Source organism: Siniperca chuatsi, linkage group LG20 (genome assembly GCF_020085105.1).
Source record: "Siniperca chuatsi isolate FFG_IHB_CAS linkage group LG20, ASM2008510v1, whole genome shotgun sequence".
In the NCBI taxonomy this organism is placed as follows: domain Eukaryota; kingdom Metazoa; phylum Chordata; class Actinopteri; order Centrarchiformes; family Sinipercidae; genus Siniperca; species Siniperca chuatsi.
In genome coordinates this window covers 11,799,502-11,820,283 of record NC_058061.1, presented here as the reverse complement: position 1 = coordinate 11,820,283, position 20,782 = coordinate 11,799,502, and the positions used below count along the sequence as shown (strand labels likewise).

The following is a 20,782-nucleotide window of genomic DNA, read 5'->3' as shown; positions in this document are numbered from 1 at the left end:
AAGTGACCTGATTCTCAAAGGCTGGAAATATATAAAGGGAATATGAAGAATCTGTATGGAATTGCAGCAATGGTCTTTGAAGGAAACCTAACCTAACCTTCAGTAGACACACACAAACCAGACTAGATAAAAATGTTTTATTAGTTCCCTCTTGCTCTGTTGCATATTAAAGTGCAGCATTGAGAAGCAGACGTATTAACAAGGTCCCTATGAAGAAAAAAGCATGCCAAAATGTGCCTGAAAAGGCAATACAGTGAGAAGAAATCAAGCGAGAGCTGGAAAACAATATCGGGAACTTAATGCCCACCAGCAACCACTCAAGCTCATTAATGTTCATTAAAAAATACCAGAGCTGAGAAAACACACTGGCAAAACCTTTGCAGGTCATTTGAAATAAATAACTTGTGGGAATAAAACATTTCTCCCATTAAAGAAATATATGTTATTGCTTTTCATACAGTTAAAGTGTCATCGGTTCACGCCATCCATACAGTAACACCCGTTTTAAAGGCACTTGGGCCGAGTGATCCAAACCAAATAAAAACAGTCTGACAAGCGTAATTATGTTGTGAGACATGATGACAGCGATGAGAACCAAAACACTCTCAGGCCCATTTCTGACAACAGCTCATAACTTTGAAAACCAATAAGGGAAAATGACAATAACTTCCACATTATCATATTATATTACACAAGGTATTACAGTAACACAGTATTAGAGCATCTCTTCATCTAGCAATGGAGTGCGTAAACGAATGATAGAGATTTTAATAAGACTTTGTTTTCTTAATGTCCCTCACAGTGCACAAGCAGCAGTCGGTGTCATCAGTTCACAGGATGTTGCTTCCCCTTATCAAAAACAGGCACTTTATTCATTACTTAGATAAGAGCAATATTTCATGGTCTAAATCAAAAGGGCTCCTTGTGTCACGAATAATCATAATCAAAAGTTTAATCAGTCATACAGGAAGCAGAGACACAGAGCAAAGCTTTAAGCTATGAGGGTAACCTTTTCAAGACTGTAAACAACATAAGACTACTTGGCCTATGGTGACACATATGTAGACAAATATTTATGAAAGCTTGATTAGTGCGCCTGAAGGCAACATCCACGCTATTTCAAAAAAGTACAAAGATGTGAATTAAATATTCTGGAGCTAGACATTTCTAATATATGAATGATAATAAAATTGTGAGTCTCTGCATATACAAGTTTAATTTCTGTCCTTTTCCACTTCTTTCCCCGGACTTAAATTAAAGAAACGGTTTGAGAGACTTTTTTTTTATCAATCCCTATGAAAGGATTTCAATATCATATTTTTGAGAAACTGGCCGTAACTCAATATTAGCATTCAAAAGCAATGCTTTTGCAAGCAAAGGCAGAATAAAACTCCTTTCTCCGAGTCTGAATCATATATCAGCTCCATTAAACGTCCCCCTTTTTTAAAATTCCTACTGTGTAATTACTCATGGGAGTCAAAAAATTAATCCATTAATTTTAATGAGAAATGATTTCAAACACAAACAGAAGGTTTACACTAATTTTTCAAAAGCAGAAATTGTTCAATAATTTCTTGGAAGTTGTGGGGGAAAAAATTATTTTGTTCACAACACTGAATGTAAATAGTCTTGTCTTTGAAATTCACATCCATCTGGTGGTTCAGGTGTGAAGCTGATCAGAGGTTTCTGCTTTTACTTTGTTTTCAATATCTGAAAGTATTTTAAATCCTCCACAACATCATTAAATGACAGAAAATCTGTTTATTTGTCTATCCATCACTGACACCATCATCACCACCTGCCAATTAGATAATCAGAATTTCTACATTTCACATTAAAGTCACAGAATATCGTTTATTTTCTGCATTCATTTAGTCCGGTGACATTGTTTTATAAATAAGAAGGTAACTTTGAGTGGAACTTTTTCATCTATAAAAAACTATTTTCTTACAGTTAGTCAATACAGCCTGTCCTTATAGGAATCTGTTGCATAAATCATATAGATGTGGATTTTTATGTTGCAGTTGTGTTTGCTGTACAGCCTTTACAAGATGCCTGGGGATGTAACTATTTGCATTCCTATCAATAACTGTCACACACAGTCAAGAACATTACAGCACTGATACATTATGTTTTGTTCAAGGGGCATCTGAGTAGCTTGAAATGTAATTCCCCTGAAAATCAGATTTGTATGAATTGCATTTTTGTCAAAAGTGACAGTCAGAAACAATCCGTGTTTTCTTCTTCCAGAACTATGAACAAAACACAAGCTGGAGTTAGCTGAGCTGAAAAGTAACACTGACATTTCAGCACCACAGAGAGTGTTGATTCTGTGGCTATTATGACTAAGACAGGTAAGAGGTTTTAGAAGGCATGAGCCAACGCCACAGTGACCTCTTCCTCTCCAGGATTGGCACTTATTTGAAGAGGCTGGGTAAAGGAGGCTGCTTTCATCATACAGGCTTTACCTGTTTCCATACAGTAGTACACCCATACACCTAAAGTGAGGTTTGGATTGCAGTTTGAGTCCGTTATAACAGCTGGAAGTTTGGTTGAGATGGAGAGGGGCTTTGACAGATCCACGATGTCACCAGTAACCACCGGACTTTCTAGCAGCCACTCGTTACCTGTGAAAAACAGGAAACAGAATTTTGTAGTCCTAATGCTGTCAAAGAGAAAAAAATCTATAGTCTGATACAATCTGGCTAAAAACAAACCAAAACTAGGCTAAATAATGCTCATCCTCTTGCAATGAGTCTGCAGCCATCATAGCAGATCTGTGAGGCTGAACACTAACGCATTTAGCATTTGAGCTAAACATTATCATGCTAACATGCTCACAATGACAATGCTAACATGCTAATGTCATGCAAGTACAATGTTTACCGTGATCACCATCTTAGTTTAGCGTGTTAGCATGCTAACACACACTAATTAGCACTAAAGTCATTAGGATACACCCTCTGGGGACTATGAATGTCTGTACAAAATGTCATGCAATCCATCCAATAGCTGTTGAATGGTGGACAAATCCAACCAACCGACACTGTCATCCCCAGAGACACACCACTAGCATGGCTAAAAAGAAAATCAATCCTTAGCTTGGAGTATGCCGTGTTTGGAAAGGGCAGATGTGTCTGTATGAAAATGTCTGTCTGGCATCTATTTAGTGAAACACAGGGGATATTTTTAGAAACAAATACACATCAGCCATGACCTCTGAAAGATAAATGAAAGTCGAAAAGAAAAGGCTAGAACTTCAACTGTGAGAAAATATTATGCCAGAGAGACCGTCAAATCCATGCCAGCGGTGATTAATGACGCTGATGCCTAACATGAGGTCCCAGGGAAGCCATTTCTAAAAAGCCACTAAAAAACAATTTAAATCTGCCGTGCTCGTCTAACATGATCCATTAAAATTCCTGCCTCTGCTCTGATCTGATCAGCATAAGTCTAGACTGGGTATAATCGGACAGCGGAGGATCACGTAACATAGCCTGGTAGCTAATTATGTGAACCAAGGCATGTCGTCTTATCGAAATGTTCTAAAAATAGCCTGCTGATATCGCTGACTGCATGTTGCATCGCTCAGAATGATGGAAACACTTTTCTTCCAAAGGTAATGAACGGGCTATCAACCACATGATATCTCAAATCACTTCACACTCGATCCTAGGGTCAGACTACAGTTGATTACAATTTGAGAACAGTGAACAAAGCCTTTTGAATAGTACTAAGCAGTTAATCTATAATATAATATATTAAATTGGTAAACTGGTGCTTTAAAAGAGTCCCTAACTGATCGAAATATTTCTCCATCCCTCAGCTGAGAACTATAAATCCCTGGTGTGAGCCGGCAGAGTGAGAATCTGCTTGCTGTACAGTGAAAATGAAGGATTAAGCATCATTCACTTCCATTATTTTTTGACAGACTCATGGATCACAGACCAAAATAAAGGCTAGTAGGAGAGGTTGAGAGGCTCACATCCAGAACAGGGTCACTATAAATGTAGAGAACAAGTTTGGGTTGCAACTCTGACACTACTCTGCTGACAAGCAAAATGTAACTTTTAAAACCTATTGAAAACAACAGAAGGGCCTATCCTTAATATGAATTAACCATGCCTTGCACAGCATGAGTCTGGGCAAATGCACTTTCACAAAAGCAGCCAATTCCTGAAGTGTGGAATTTGTCTGTTTTCACTATAACTTCCTGACTGTCCTCTTGCTGAAATCCCTCCACTTCTCCTCAATAAACCTTTTGCAGCTGATATTTGTCAAGTCTTTGTCAAATACTTCACAGAACTGACTGTTCAATAAACCCCTCCCCTGTCTGTAATATTAGTACTAAGCTTTACATGGCAATACAAAAACAATGGTGCTCCTTTATTTCCATGTCTTCTACATAAATAGCCTCTGCATTGTAGCATGATATCATGTATCATGTATGTAGCCTGGTAGTTTTCAACCAACTCATGGAGCTAATGCGGTCAAGATGCCTTTCACGGGTATGAAGTCAAATGTACTTATAGGATAAATCTGAATAAAACATTTACATGCATGACATTTGTAACAATGATTGAACTTTGTCTCACCCTCAGCTGAGAGAGCCCAGCAGCTGGGGGCCTCTTCAGTGAGTTTCGTTCCTTCTGGAAGCGACAGGGTGAGTGACATGACGAGAGTCTGGCCTGCAGACACTGCCACTGGTGGCATTTCTTTCCTGGCAGCCGATTTAGGTAGCATGGGAGCTTTGGCAGGACCCGAGGGCTTTGAAGGTACTGAGTCTGTGCAGTCCATCGAGATGGGGAACTAGACAGGAGAGAGATTTGGATGTTTGGATTGAAGAGCAGCAAGAAGAAAGCTATTGACTCTTACAATGTCCTTTCTTTGTAACCTTTTATCCAAACTCTTACAGTACAAAAGCTTTTAGGATAGATTAATGACACACACGTGAAAAAAAAAAGTAAAGTGCTTTCTCAAGGTTGGAAGTGAGCTTTTCTCACACACTCACATATATACACACACAGACACACACAGACACACACACACACACACAAAGGTCAGACCAGTGAGACAGTCTTGGAGGCCAGGTCCAGCACTTTGACTTGGTGGTTGTTGGTATCGGCCACGTAGAGAAGCTTGCCGCTGTCGCCAACACAGATTCCTCCAGGTTCATTGAAGCAGGATTTGTTAAATTCAGGGCCCAGAGTTTCTCCAGCCTCTCCAGTCCCTGCTAATGTGCTACACTGTTTTGTCTTTGGATCCACCACTTTGATCTGAACATAATCATACAGGCACATAGACAAAATCAGAGAAAAAACAAAACCAGAGTTATTAGGTCAACCTAAAGGAACCCATTATGGTGACAGAAGCATCAAATGTGAGCATACTACAGCCTTGTGACATGCAACAGTTACCTTGTGGTTGTAGGAGTCGGCCACATAGAGCAGGCTTTGTTCAGGGGCCCAGGCAACACCGAGAGGATGCTGCAGCTTGGCGCCAACCCCTTTCTCGTCTACATCCCCGAAAGCAAAAAGGTTCTGTTTCAAAGAAGAAAACACGTTCAGAAGAGATCTGAAATGAAGATATAAAAATGTACAAATGCCCAAACTGCAACTTGTGACACCTATGTCTAAACTCAATGTAGGTCAAAGAACAGAATATGCAATCTAAATTTAAAACATGTTCATTATTGGAAAGAGAAGAAAGGGAGGCTTTTTAACCATCAAGATAAAGGACTTTCGTCTAAAAATCCAAGCTGAAGCATTCCCATGTACTGTAAATGATTAGTTTTCATTTGAAGAACACTTGAAATAAAAACATAAAAGCAACATTGGCTTCAGTATCTTAAAGGTTTCTGAATAATTCATACAAGAACAGTAACAAGAATTAATATGCCACATTTGTAAGAAACACCAGAAAGATGACAATATCTTTAAATCGCATTACTGTGAAAAAATAGTTAGATGAGTCGTTCTTTAGAAGTTTCTGAAGAAAAGTACAATAACATTAATAAAAAAATACTACAAAAGGGGAACATTCTCTAATTATGTGGAAGAAATTGTTCTAAAAAGACAATTCTTCATGGTTTTTCTGAGAGTGACAAAAAGCAAATTAAGTGAAAACAGCTCTTAGTGCTATAGATTGTTTCAGCCCAACATGACCCAAATGGATAAATTACTATTACATCCAATCAACAGCCAATTTTGGAGAAATTGAAGAAAATTCATTCTGTATCATTCAGCTCAATAAACAAAGAAAATTATATAACAATCTTATAAAAAGTCTCACTGACTCTCCACAGCTGCAGAGTTTACTCAACAATGCCAGCTGAAAAAGAAAACCAAATCTTGGGGGAAATCTGTTATTGCAGATTATCAGAATCATTCCAAATGCTGGTGGGTTCACTTGCGCTCAAATGATCATCTTCACCGCAGGAGTGTGACCTCTGTTTCAGACTGTGATGCAGCTGTTAGCAGAAATGTGAAAACATTCTGCAGTGTGAAGGAAGTGCTCAAACTAAGGCAAAGATAACTACTCTTCCTGACTTAGTAACTTTGAGCTTTTCATTTGAAAAATATAGGCATTATATATAGGCATATCGGCAATAAAATAATAACCTACTTCATCACTGTTAAGTGCCTGATTAGCATGTGATGTGAAAGAAATAAAATACACAAAAGCAATAAAATAAACAGCCAGTTCAGGTATAGAAAGGATATGTTTTCAGATAAAAATGTGTTTTGAGACGAGACTTAGACGAAGACACTGACTCAGACAACCTAATTTCTTCAGGCAAGTTGTAAGGGATTACAAGGTCTAAAATATAGTCTAGAGCCAGGCCATGAAGAGCCTTAAAAGTAATCAACAAGATCTTAAAATCAATCCTAAAACAAACAGGGAGCAAATGTAAAGAGGCTAAAACAGGTGTTATGTGGTCGTACTTCTTGGTCCTGGTTAACAGCCGAGCAGCTGAGTTCTGTACAGTCTGCAGTTATGTCAAAGTTTTTTGATTAAGACAAGTGAACAGGATGTTAAAATAATCGAGGCGTGAGGAGATAAAAGCATGTACAACAGTTTCTGCATCACTAAGATTTAAAATAGATCGGATATTTGCAATGTTTCTGAGGTGATAAAAACATGATTGGACAAGCTTAGTGATATATTGCTCAAAACATAAATTGCTATCAAACAGGACACCAAGATTTCTGGCAACAGGCTTGATATGTTGTGATAGGTTACCAGTAAATGGCAGTATTTTAAAAGTATAAGCTTCAAAAAACAAAAAAACAAAACAAAAAAAAACTGTGAATCTGTGAAAATATCAACAGAGTTTAAAGAATAGTTCAACAATGGGAAATACACTTATTGGTTTTCTTGCCGAGAGTTAGATGAGAAGATTAATACCACTCTCATATTTGTACTAATATGAAGCCATCGCCAGCAGCTGGTTAGCTTAGCTTAGCATAAAGACTGGAAACTGGGGGAAACAGCTAGCCTGGCTCTCTCTAAAGGTAACAATGTAACAAGGTAACGCCTACAGTACCTCTAAAGCTCACAAATTAATACGTTATATCTCGTTTCACTCCATACAATAGCCAGCACATAACCCCTAGTAAAACCACAACTTGTACTTAGACTTTGGTTTTCGTACAAATTAAACAAACAAGATATAATGCGTTAATTAGCAAACTGTAGAGGTGCTGGTAGGTGGACCTTTTGATAGAACCAGGCTAGCTGTTTCCCCCTGTTTCCAGTCTTTATGCTAAGCTAAGCTAGTCAGCTGCTAACTCTAGCTTTATATTTAGCGTACAGTTTTCAGAGTGGTATCAATCTTCTTATCTGACTATTGATGAGAAAGCAAATAAGTTTATTTCCCAAAATGTCCAGGTATTCCTTTAAATACTTAAAACATTGTATTTTACAGTGGATAGAGCTCAACAGACTCTATAACGATAAATGATTCCTGGTCTTTGCTACAATACTGTCAGCAAATTATTTACTTATTTTCTTAAGCATTTCAGAAAACTCAAAATCAATGTGAAGAGGTTATTAGGAACACAGGTTTTGATGTTATGATCCCAGCTCAGTCTCAGGAGACCAAAAAAATTCAAGGAGCTGGGGAATGATTAAGCAAGGGCCAGACGCAACATATGCTGATGCAAATGCATTGTCAATTAAGGTGCAAACATGAGTCACCTCAGATGCATAATAACTTGTGACAGCTTTAATCCTGTTGAAGGTTTTATGTTTCATTGTCTCAGTCAAATAGCTTAAATGTCTATGGGCATCAGACTATATATATGAATGTTTTTTGCTGACTCACCACTATATTGAATAAACTGTATATGACTCTCCAGTTAATTACTCCCCATTCACATGGGTGACTACGAGCTTTAGAGCTCTTGGGACTTTCCAAAAATACACCAGTGTGGCAGGAAAAAAAACTATAGCAGAACGGCAGAAGGACATGAAAGTAATACCAAAAACTGTTTTCAGGCTTTGCTTCAGCAACAAACAAGAGAGGCTGTGTTTATTTATGGCTTTTTTTTAAATCAATACTTTCTATCTATAGAGAAATGGCCCAGAAACCTTGTGATTGCCTAGGAGTTACCCAAAGCTTTTGTGCAACATTTTTCTACAGAATTGTCCAAGTGTTTTCTATAGTTGGCAATGTGGTAGATTAATGTGCAGGTTTTACAGTGTGTGTTTGCTGTTGATGGATGGTGGCAGAGCCAGGTACAGAACACATTATTCTGCACGAAAAATCTGAAAGTACTGCACGAGAGGTTATTCAGTTTCTGCAGTCTGCTTTGGGACTTTAAATTTCCTCTACCTTCTGTTCAAGTTCAAGTCTTTAATATTATTAGATAAGAAATTCTCATTTTACAGAAATACTAAAATGGACAAAAAAATAACCCTAACTAGGTATGAGAGAATTTATGGATCTTAAATTACCCAAAGAGGGAAAATTCATATAAGCCACTTGGGATTCACTTAGTGCTTGTTCTATGTTGCTGGTTTGTTTAAAAGCAATAGTTATAAACCACCCGGCCATCATAATGTAAAGAAATAAACTAAAAGGTAACCTAGTAGAAGAAAGAAAAAGTAGGAAATAATGTTAAAAAGTCCATTTACCACCTAGTCATCTATCCATCAACTGTTGCACACTCACCATTGGGTCTCTCTCTCCCCCAACCAGCAACTTGACGGCGCCGTCCTTCAGTGCCAGCGTGCGGATGGTGCTGCTTTCACTATCGGCCACATACAGACAGCTCCAGGGCTCCTCGGGTGCTAAAGCCAGGCCTGAAGGCTGAGCAAAGCCAGCCTTGTGGGGGTAGGCGTTGTTTCGGTTCTCCTCACTGCCGCTGCCTGCCCATCGCACGCACGTCCCTGCCTTGGACCCACTGTTTATGGTATAGATTAAAAGACAACGACAAAACACTTCAGTACATTGCTGGATATGCAGAGTTAAAATAAAGCAGGGAATAAAACTTTTTAGACATGGCTTCTTTGATGATACTAAACTTTGAATATTCTTCATGATGGAGATCCCCTCTGTTTGAAATGTTTAATTAGGGGTAATGCTGGCATATTATTACATAATATTTCTCATTGTTGTTATGTGGGGGGAGTAGGCAGAATTTTTATTTGCTTTTAATTCTTTTTATTCTTAGAGAAGAGTTACTAGTGTCTTTGAAGGGTGGCTGCTGCCAAGGGGGCATGATGGTCATGTACCAGTCTCTCACCTTCCTTTGGGCAGTTTCCCATCTGCTAGGAACAAAGCCCAGATCTGGTGGGTCCCTGCCATGGCTATCCACAGCACGTTATCTTCAACACCACCTACACATATAAATGAAACGCACATACAAGCACACACAAAAACACGCTCTTTGAGTTCAGAAGCAGGAAACTTGTCGTGTCACTGCTTTTGGCTGTCTACCAGTCACCCTCAATATCATCCAGAAGTGGTGCTAATATTTGTCCTAAAAGGTAAAAGGTCCTTTCCGATGTGTTTGTGAAGTTTACTCTGAGCTATGAAAAAATGTGATCTTCTTAAAAATAAATGGTAAATTAAATAAATCCAGTAATCCAATAAATCCTGTATTTTTAGACAATTACAAAGAAATATCTCTACTGATCTAATGATCAGAAAAAAATCTGCGATTGTTTGGTGAAGGCTGAGTGTCAGAAATGAGTCAGAAATGCAGCTATGCAGGTTTAAGTGATGTCAGCCTTTTTGACAAAGGCCAGATGCCACCTCAGATGCACTCAGCAGAGACAATACTGTCATCATGATGGATACACATACAGAATCTCAGTTGTATTTTTAATGCCGCACAGAGCTCATCCCTTCTTCATCACATCTGGTGGACTGTCAGGAACCTGACTCAGAGCATCAATGTCACTGAGGTACTTTACAGTTCAAGAGGTGTAGGGTCCTCTTGATTTGGTCAATTTAATAATTTATACACATGGTGAATAATTCATGAATATGATGAATATGCAATGAGTGTTTGGGTGTACACTGAGAGGACAATGTTCGTAGAGTTAAAGGTCTAATGCCACATCCTCAGACCATGTGGGGATGTGCAAACCAGCAGGTTGCGTCATCCATCAACTTGTGCAGGAAATGTGACTAAGACTGATTACCTCTTGCTTACAGGCTGTGTGCCTCTACCTCTGGTATAAATGATACCAGACCTACCTGGAGAGCAAATCAATTCTGCCAAATTAAGCAACAACATACAGTATAAAGTGAAAGGTGTATATATGAATGTGTTTAAGGGATCTGCTGGTATGGCATCTCTGTGTATGACAACAATTCTTTACTGACTGAATTGAAATCTGCAGTCTGAATGCCCACAGGTAACAAGGCCTAATGGCAACACAAGACGTACACTAACATTTAGAGACAAAAGGTCTGAGAGATTCAAAAGCTGAGTTAAAAAAGTTTTCTGCTTTGATAAATACAAAAAGGAACTGTGTGGCAAATATTAAAAATATTAATAATAAAGAAACTCTGAATGCCCAAGGCAAAATAATAAAAGCAGAACATTTTGGAGAGGAGCTTTGATTTTGAAGTGGAGGTCTTAGGTTACTTTGTAAGAATATGAAACACCTTGTCAGGTAGTTTACAGTAGTTTGTGACTTGCATAGTTTTGACTTATTATTGATTTTTGTCCTCAAAATGTTTCAGTAGAACTAAAATGAAGATTTTGAGAGGAGGTTTATTGTGTATGCCCCAATAACTTCACTAGCCCATTAAATTTTCTATCCACCTCTGAGGAACCCTAAACTTTATGTGTGATCTGTGCACTGATACCTATCCTATTCTGTTAGGTTCAGGAATACTGTCTGAAAAATGAAGGACTTGATGTTAATGAGCACTTGCTCCCAGTTTTTCCTATAAATAAATTATGAAGGGACATTTTTTTAAAAACTGTAATCTATTGCAACTGATGGAAGCTATAATATTTTGTGTATCTGTGTATGTTTTTGGTGCACTTTAAATCGTATTAAATAATAAGCTACACTTAACTTGACAGTACATGCACTATTACTTATTACTTATAGTATTACATTGTATTATTACCATACATACTTATCATCAACCGGTAAATCCACTTTGTACTTTACACTTGTTTTAATTTTATACTTATATCCACTTTGTACTTAATTTATCTTGCCTGTATTATAGTGTATTATATTTTGACTGCTTAGAACTTCTATTCTTCTTCTAAGTGTGCACTGACGTGATAGTGAGCAGCTGTAACAAAAGAGTTTCCCCTCAGGGATCAATAAAGTATTTCTGATTCTGATTCTGATATGCTAACAAGCCCTCTAAAGGTGTGATCACACCAGAATTCTCACCACCATCTTTCCAAAGGGGATGAGATGTAGACACCTCAACTTCACCCTCCTTCACCTAAATCTAACAATGTCCAGCCAAGCTGGACAGACGGTGGGACTGCCCTCTGTCTCAGGATCTATTGATTGTATAGCAGCATGCAGAAAGAATAGCAGAATAGAGGGGATTCTGTGTGGCAGGCATTCAGAGCAAGGACAGGCACAGAGGGGGAAGACAATAAATTGCTGTAAATGTTGCCCTTCAAGTTCCAGTCTGACCGCACCACAAGACTCACCGGCAGTGCCAAGAGTCACATCCCAAGGAGAACTGATTGGCTGCTGAGGTCCCATGGCCCCACCCTCGTTGTCTGTGCCTTGAGCACCTACTCCAGCTAGAGTGCTGACTCTTCCCTCTAACAGGTCAATCTGATAGACACAAACACAGACACACAGGCATAAATGTACAGATAAACATTAAGAGGCGTACAATTTTACAAATATTTTAAAAAGCTGTTATTTTAAGAGATAGTTTAGGGTGCAACCTTTCGGATCAGGTGGTTTTCTGTGTCGGCCAGGTATACAGTGTCCCCTTTAATGGCCACACCTTGAGGGGAGTTAAAGGAAGCTTCGGATAAGTCGCCATCTTGTCTCCCACTTTCAGGCCCTGGGACAGGAGTGATAATCCAATGAAAATTAAGGTAATATTAAGCCAAGAAGTTTTGTCTTTTTTCCATACGAAATGCACCAAAGCTCTTTGCTTGACTGCCAAGATGAAAGGACTAAAACATTTGGATAGAACTCTGATGACAGATTGGTTGGCTATGTTTATGTTTATAGTAGATTCTCTCCATAATCACTGTCATAATAGAGCTTTGCAGGGAAATTTGTGCATCTTCAGACTCAGTATGTTCAGGTATTTAACACTTATTTTGTGTGAAATTAAGCATCTGTGGTCTTATGTGCCTCATAAAGTTTTTGACATTGAAGGGTTACTAAGGAACAGCCATTTTAATTGTTCCTCATGTATTCCAGCTGGAACACGGATGGCCTTTCATTTCTGTAAATGAATTAATTATTTAAATCTGTGACTGTGGTCCATTTCAGAATCAGAAATACTTTATTGATCCCTGAGGGGAAACTCTTTCGTTACAGCTGCTCACTATCATGTCAATCTAATCACATTTAATCTAATGTGCTTATACTGCATGTAACAAATTTACTCAGGAAAATCTATTTTAGGTAGAGTTAAATGGAGGATACAACCTTCTGGACCACAGCTCACTGTCAGTCCTTATAGACAGAACAAAATCAAAAGACATTTTTTAAGAATTTGTCCTAAAAAACAACATCTTTAAGATTTGCTTGACGCTTTGAACTTCTTGCGCAAATATAAATGTTATAATTTCTCATACTATGTGACAATAGGGATGAGTGGGGTCAACCTACAAAAATAATGCATTTTTCCCCCCTCATTTTGTCCACACTTAGGTCATTGCCAGTTCCCAGCGTGTACTAGTCCCTTCTGTTGCCAACCTCTCTGTTGGTCTAGGGACAACACAGACTACCATGTGACTCCTCTGAGGGTTGCTGAGGCATGTGAGTATTCTAAAAATATCAATAATGCTTAAATATTGTTGTTTAATTTGTACAGATTGTGATTATTACAAAGCAAAAACAATACTTAATTTATATCCACCACAATAGGACATTTTATAACAAAGATCTATGTCCTTTCTTTCAAAATGCCAGTGCACATTCAGTGCACATTTCAGCATTTAATGCATTAAATATCCATTCCACCAACTCAGAAATTATGTTTTTGGGGCACCTTGAGGTCTGACCAAACCCACCCAGACATCTATACAATTTTAATCCTAATATACTGCATATCTCCATTCTATTTTCTACTTCTTACCTCCTATGACATGTAACAGCTGTCCAGCCGAGGACACCACCAGAATTCGGTGATGCCCAGTGTCTGCTATGGCCAGTCTTTTCTTGCTGTTGTCTATAGCCACCTTCCCAGGAAAAGACAGGACGCTGGGTGGCAGGGATTCTCGGTACAGCTTGATCCCCACTGTGTGTGTCTTCAGCAGACCCTGCTCCCTGTAGTACCGGAGGGCCCTGTCTGTAAAAAACATCAGCCTGTCGTGGTGGCCTTCGCCCACCAGGGAGAAGAGCAGGTTGCCACGTGGGCCCAGTAAGACCAGTGTGGGCCAGCAGGACACCTCCAGTTCATTCCAGAGGCATGCCTCGCTGTCGTTCACCACTGGGTGGCAGATGTCGTAACGGAGCACAGCGCTACGAACGTTGTCCACGACCTTTGAAGGTTGATGACAAACATAGACAAATGAGTAAAGAGCTGTGAATCTGTTGCTGAATGTGAGAGTTATTCTTTAATACATTTTATTTATAATAAACTGTACATTATTTTTGTTGCCAATTAATTTCTCGATTATTAACGCCCATTATAATTTCCAAGTGCCCAAGGAAACATCTTCAAAGTGCTTGTTTTACCTGACCTCTTATCTTTACCCAACTATCATATATAAAAAGAAAAGCAGCAAATCCTCCCAAATTAGAAGCTGGAATCAGCAAATGTTTTACATGCTTGCTTAATGAATAACTGAAACGATTAATGGATTATTATAGTAATTGCCAATTACCCCAAAGCAGCAGTAGGAGAATACAGACTATTCTGCCGTTGTGTATTATTGTGTGCCACATTGGCAAACACCCTCATAAAGAATAAAAGAGAAAGATCAACAGTATCAGGAGGAATTCCGAAGATCTGAGCGTGCTTTCTGGTCTTAACTGATAACACAAATCATTTTAGATATGATCATTCTGATAAATATCATCTGAGCTGCCAAAATCACACTCTCATGCTGGTATACTGGTGTAACATTACAGATTAATGCTTTGATGCTTTGATTTCTTTCTTGGGGAAAGAGTGGTTCATTTTGAAAAAGGACTGTCTTGCATCATACTCACATTTGACAGCCTTGCAATTATGACAATGCAGAAAGAAAGCACAACCAGACCAGCCTACCCAAAGGTAAAAATAATGAACAATGAAAACACTTACCTTTTCATTGGGGAATTTAGCCGAGTGTACACCAACAACAACCAATCCATCTGAGAGAGACATTAAACAGAGAGAGACACAAAGAAAACAATTTTAACAGCCAAACATAACAGTACAATAAGTGGTTTGACTTAACTGTGCTCACAATCAAAACTAGCTGTTTCCAAATTTTCAGGAGATATTTTTGCTTTTTGAGCTTTACTCCCTCACAAAAAGCACAATGTCTGTCAGCTTGTTACTTAACTGAGAGTGTGACAGTAATTGAAAGATCCATAAATGGTTCAAACTCATGTCATGTTATCTAGTATTCCCATGAAAATCTTTTCTCTAAATCACAATGTGTCAACAAGTTGCATAAGCCTGATCAATAACAAGTTCCCAAAGACACAAACATCACATATGAAAGTCAAAGAATTGGGTGGAAGAAGGGAAACTGTGGTGATTTTCAACCGAAAACCTCAAAGAGTGTTGTTTTGTTATCAAGTCAGTGACCCACCAGCATAATATAACGTCTCAGTGAGGTTCCTGGAAATGTTCTAGTACCTCCAGGCTGTAAATGTTTATCTCAGTCATTTCTGGGTAGTCATCAAAGACTACTAACACTATGCTAGTTATATAGACAATGACAGCAGTTGGTTACAATTTGTGACTTTCGACAAGGCCAGCGGATGTTCAAATGTTATGCAACTGAATGGCCTAAAACTGTGGAAAATACATGTTTATGAAGCTTTTTGAACAGATTCTTTTGTGGTACTAAAATATGTACAGAAGTGGCCTTACACAAAACACATGCAAAGTTTTTATATTCTAATTTAGATTTCATAATGCCTTTTTTGGCACACAACACCACAGGTCACTCCCAATGACGATAAAGCAAACAAAAGTCCTCTGTCCTCCAAAAATGGACTCAATTGGACATTTCCTTTACATTAACTCACATCACTGAACAGAAGTAAAAACACACAATTCCAGACCTTCAAACTCACACTATCTGCAGTGGATTTCGTCACCCATGGCCTCTGCCAAGCAGTATAGTACCAGCACAGATTGTAATGACGATGGGTGGGTGGGTGGGGGGGACTGTGGGAGTGACTGGACAGGGTGGCTCCCACACCTCACTGACCAGAGCAGCAAACAGAATGTACCCATAGCAGTGCCAAAGATAAGGCAAGTGCGATATGTGGTGGCACTGCAGTGTGTGTGTTCTGTGTCCCGCCTGGCTCACAACTGAATTTCAAGCTGTACAGCTTCCTCAGATGATCCTTTGAAGGGCCAGCAGGATGCCAGAGTCAGTCGGATGTGACTATGCTACATGGAGTGGCTATATAAAGCGCCATACAGTGAACTATAGCAGGTTACAATTATGGGCCCCATACTCACTGAGACTGCAGCTTGGAAATATTTTTAGTTACTGTCTCTTCACCTCAGAGATAAGGGCCCTCATGCTCTTGGAAAAGAAGAGGCGAGAAGTAGAGTTGATGTACTACAGCTTCTCTGCCCCAGTGAACTTACACATGTTCCTGTGACACAGCATGACTATGAGCATGACACATAATAAAGTACCAGTGTAAGTGTTCCCTCAGTAAGACCTGCCAGGCTGCTGCCTCCTACGAGACCCAGTGTACCTGTAATCTGACTTTAAGGAATACATTAAAAAGTGCAGTCTGGCAGGCCAATGCTGCTTTTTAAAAGCATTCAATTTTTAATAATTTGTCAGGGGAGGAATGTCACTTAACTGAAACTTGTACTACAGCATTTTGTCTCACCTACCGTATGTACTTTATTTTCAACCCATTCAGTGCAGAGCAAATGAATGGTAACTTGCCACAGCTAGATACTTTTTTAATTTGTCCACAGACACTGGTCTAACAGTTTTACTATGAGTTGTGAAAGGTGTTTTAGCTTAAAGAATAAGGCTAGCAATATTCTATACTTTTCTTATTTTCAACAAATCCCATGAAAAGACCAAAACCAACAATGAATTACCTATGCAGCCAAAGCCTGATATAGCTTATTCCTCTGAGCCTCCATTGTTGTCCAAAAACTATTAAAGGAGTACACCACTGATTTAGCATTGCACTTCTATAACATTGTTGGACTGTAAAAAAACCCCAAAAAACAGATTGATCCAGCAGAACCAGAGATATCATCTTTTTTAAACCCTGGAAACTATATTATCCACAATGCAACTCGACTGCTGACAGTTTGGTTGGAGATTCGGGTGTGTTATGCTAATAGCGGCTAATGTAGCCTTAAGCCGCTAACCTCAAGCCGAGATGAGGACAGAGGTCTGGTAAGCACGCTTCTTTCTAACTCCACACCTCCAGATTTTTTCCATTTTCAAACTCGTAGTTTTCAGCCCCAACTGATGCTGACTCAAATGACATTTCTTGAGGCAATTTATCAGATTTTGTGTAGTTCCATTTGGAGCCACAAAAGGCTTTATATAACTGTTTTCAAACAGACTGATGTATAAAGTTAAATAATATAAGAGTACCCTTTTAAAAACACATCAATAAGACACACTGTTCATGAATATGAACACTGTAGTCTATTTTGAGTCAATCCCACATACCTGTCTTTGTGTCGTAAATATTAACTATAGCACAAAATGTGTATTAATCCGCGGCTGAAAATAGTCCCCAACAAATACACAATTTAGTCCTGTTTGCGTAACATTTACTAAAAACTACAGTGCCCAGCTGTTTTATGAAGTTACTGAGCCTTTAAAAAAAAACAACAAGAAACTCATCTATGTCTTTGTGACCCATTTTCAAACATTTACGTCTTCAGTAGGAGCAAATGGGACTGAGTGTCGTAGACAGTAGGGAAGTCAAAGTATTGAGAAGCGGAAAAACACGTTGTTGGTCTTGGTCTTCACATTGGATTTGTTGAGAATAAGAAAATAATATTAATTTCTTTATCTTTTAATTTCAATACACACATTTGACTGTTTAATTTTAACCTGTTGGATTTTTATAGCTATCTGGCAAAATAGCTTTTAAAATGTGCACAACTGAGCATGTGAGAAACCAAACCCAATAAACAAAAGACAAACATCCTGACCAAGGATGCTTTTCCAAGGTGCCTTGTAACAACAGACTTCTAATGAATATTAAATTATCTCTCATTATCGTAATCTAACTCATTCATTCATTGACACATCATTCATTTAAGGGCTTTGCTTCTGCTTCATTTTAATAGTGGGTGGGTGATGAGAAGTCTACTTGGGGAGATTGTCCTATTTTCCTACATCATATAGGTTTATTAAGGTGTAAAATTTTATACTTTTCCATTGTAAATTAGCTATATGAAATAGTAAGACATGGCATTGTTACCATACACCTCTTCATTTAATCTCTCAACCCCTTTAGGATCAAGGCAGCCATGTTTACTGCTGCTTTAAAGCCAATGTAAGTTCATACCTTTGACAGAGTGCTTCTTCTCCAGCTGGTGCAGGTCAGGCAGGATGTGCATGCAGTTGATGCAGCAGTAAGTGAAGAAGTCCAGCAGCACCACTTTACCAGCCAGCTCCTTGTTCAAAGACAGAGGCCCCTCCGTGTTCAGCCATTCCAAGCCTGGAGCAAATCACAGAGTGGAAAATGATGCTGTCATCTTATTAACTATGTTTAGTCACAGTACCAGCAAACGCTGTACAGTGCCCATCACTGTATGGGTATATCTGTCTGGCCTGATACTGCATTTATGTCACATGGGAATAAAAGTTGATGGATCAAAGCAATGACTTAGAAGTGTTCACAGCTTCAGAAGTGTTATGAAGCTATTAAATGCCATAAATTAATTTCTGTAGATCTAGATTATGTCTGATATGTTTTTTTTGACACTTTCCTCACATGCACTCTAGATTGCCTCTCATAACGTTTGTCACACTTAACTCACATGCGCTTAATTAATACATTTACTTTCATATTTTACAGCATACTGAGCACCAAAATCCAGCATGAAGCACTTGGAAATAATACTCTACCCTTACACAGTCTTTGTTTTACTTGTGCCTTTGCTTTGCAATGTCTCCCTAGAAAAAAAGATTCTTAATCTTAGAAGCACTTGACCTGGTTAAATAAAAGGTTAGAAAAAGAGTTATCCCTCTTTTTCCAGCTTTAAGAATGATGCAAGCACAGACCAAGTAGAAGAAATAGCTCTCCTGATTTCATAACATTTTATTTGTTGAAGAGAATGATTACAGGGCTTGTCTGGTACCTAAAATGGTCCATATACCATGTGCAACTGCTTCACTCAAGTTTAATGTGTAAATAGGGTAATGCCTGTCCAAATTAACTCACAACCCCTTCCTTATTTGTGTGGTCTAAAACTGGGCTGGTATTCATTTAAGGTCTATGTGACAAAGAGATTATGGCACCAAGAAAAATTAATATATTTTATATCTTAAAAGTCAAAAGGGAAGTTATTGGACACATTTAAGGAAAATCCTAAAATGAATGGGTCAAGTACACAGTTACAGTGACAAAAAGCTAATTATATGAACAGCCATAAGTGTTGTATGGGTCCTTATTACTGCTCTGGAGGATTCAAACTTAAAACACAATCAAGGTAATCAACGTAAGCAACACCTTTTTGCTGTCATGTCAGGTAACCTCGTGTTGAGCCAGGGATAACCCCAAAACTATATGCTGGCAAACTGGCTAAATATATAGAGAGACAAACATTTAAAACTTGTGTTATGCAGTTTTGTCATGAGTAGTTGTTTGATGGCCCAGTTGTGATCCCATACAGGACCTGTTTATTCTGTTGTTTGATGTTCTACTGTAGATCCCCATCTACTGGTGTGACGAGATATTGCCAACATGATGCATACCTCAACAGAGGACCTAACTGTAGTGTTGACACCAGAAGAATTTGATAATTTTTTTTACTGTTTATTTGGCAACTGCAATGGCAACCCTTTTCATTTTTCAATCATGAGCCAACACTATTCATATTATTTGGTGTAGATACAGCAGCTACAAAAGCCAACTGCCATGTTCTTATCTTCACAATTGTGCTGTTGTTAAAGGAACAACATACAAAAACACAAACACATGGTTCTACAGTGGGGGCATGTTGACGAAGAACAAGTACACAGACAGGAAAATAACATAATATTCTCTCTTGCTTTACATAGATTGGTGGCTTCCTGATTATGCCATAATCACTGATATAAAAGAAAAACTGAAGTTTAACTTGGACAGAGAAACTAGACTGATGCCTGCTAAAAACTGTTGTGTGCAGAGCTGACACACTGCTGCAGCAAAACACACTGCTGCAGCAAAACACACTGCTGCAGCAAAACACACCTGCTGCTCTGAATTTGGTTTGAAATTAGTTGTTGCTACTTTGCTACTCTGACTGACTGTATCACCTGCTGGTTTGGGAGTAGATAACATAACGTTAGCTAACTAATTCCCCTACACACTTGTGGTTAAAAGGCATGTGATCTTGTTGCCTTTTAAAAAGTATTTAAATGCCAAGAAAGAACAGGAGAGAAAACCCTGACTGTTCAGTACTCAAGTCAAACTGTAAAACAACTGCTACTGAGAGGCACAGTGCTAAGCAAGCTAGAGCCGTAACATGGTCTAACCTGTCTGGAAATCGGGTATCTTCAGATCCCCTCTCTCGTCTAGTTTTTTCAAATACTGACAGACAAGATTTTCTTTCTCTTGTTGTGTCGCAGCTTCATTTAGGGCGCAATCCAGCTGGCTTTGGATAGGAAATAAGGTAGAGAGGCTGCACTGGGACGCCATGTTTCCAACTAAAATAGTAGTTACTGGATAAGAAGAACCAGCCTGCTAGATAAACTCACAACAAAGATCCATACCGCCGATT

The 20,782-nt window shown here is 38.6% G+C and overlaps 1 protein-coding gene across 1 annotated transcript; it reads right to left on the bottom strand.

Moving 5' to 3' along the window:
* Positions 1-123: 123 nt before the first annotated feature.
* On the bottom strand, positions 124-20,733 carry nhlrc2 (NHL repeat containing 2). The gene is made up of 12 exons (XM_044177686.1): positions 20,538-20,733; positions 18,364-18,516; positions 14,939-14,988; positions 13,766-14,171; positions 12,393-12,514; positions 12,147-12,276; positions 9,750-9,843; positions 9,176-9,407; positions 5,418-5,540; positions 5,067-5,276; positions 4,596-4,809; positions 124-2,627 (listed from the first exon to the last, which is right to left on the bottom strand). The coding sequence occupies exons 1-12, from the start codon at positions 20,698-20,700 to the stop codon at positions 2,365-2,367; spliced, it is 2,160 nt and encodes a 719-aa protein (XP_044033621.1). The 5' UTR covers positions 20,701-20,733; the 3' UTR covers positions 124-2,364.
* Between the last annotated feature and the right edge of the window lie 49 nt (positions 20,734-20,782).

Excerpts from the sequence above, each read along its gene's own strand:
- nhlrc2 (XM_044177686.1), bottom strand. The coding sequence starts at position 20,700 with ATGGCGTCCCAGTGCAGCCTCTCTACCTTATTTCCTATCCAAAGCCAG. Across the intron at positions 12,277-12,392 it reads AAAACCACCTGATCCGAAAG|ATTGACCTGTTAGAGGGAAG; the intron begins GTTGCACCCTAA and ends TGTGTCTATCAG. Across the intron at positions 9,408-9,749 it reads GGGAAACTGCCCAAAGGAAG|TGGGTCCAAGGCAGGGACGT; the intron begins GTGAGAGACTGG and ends TACCATAAACAG.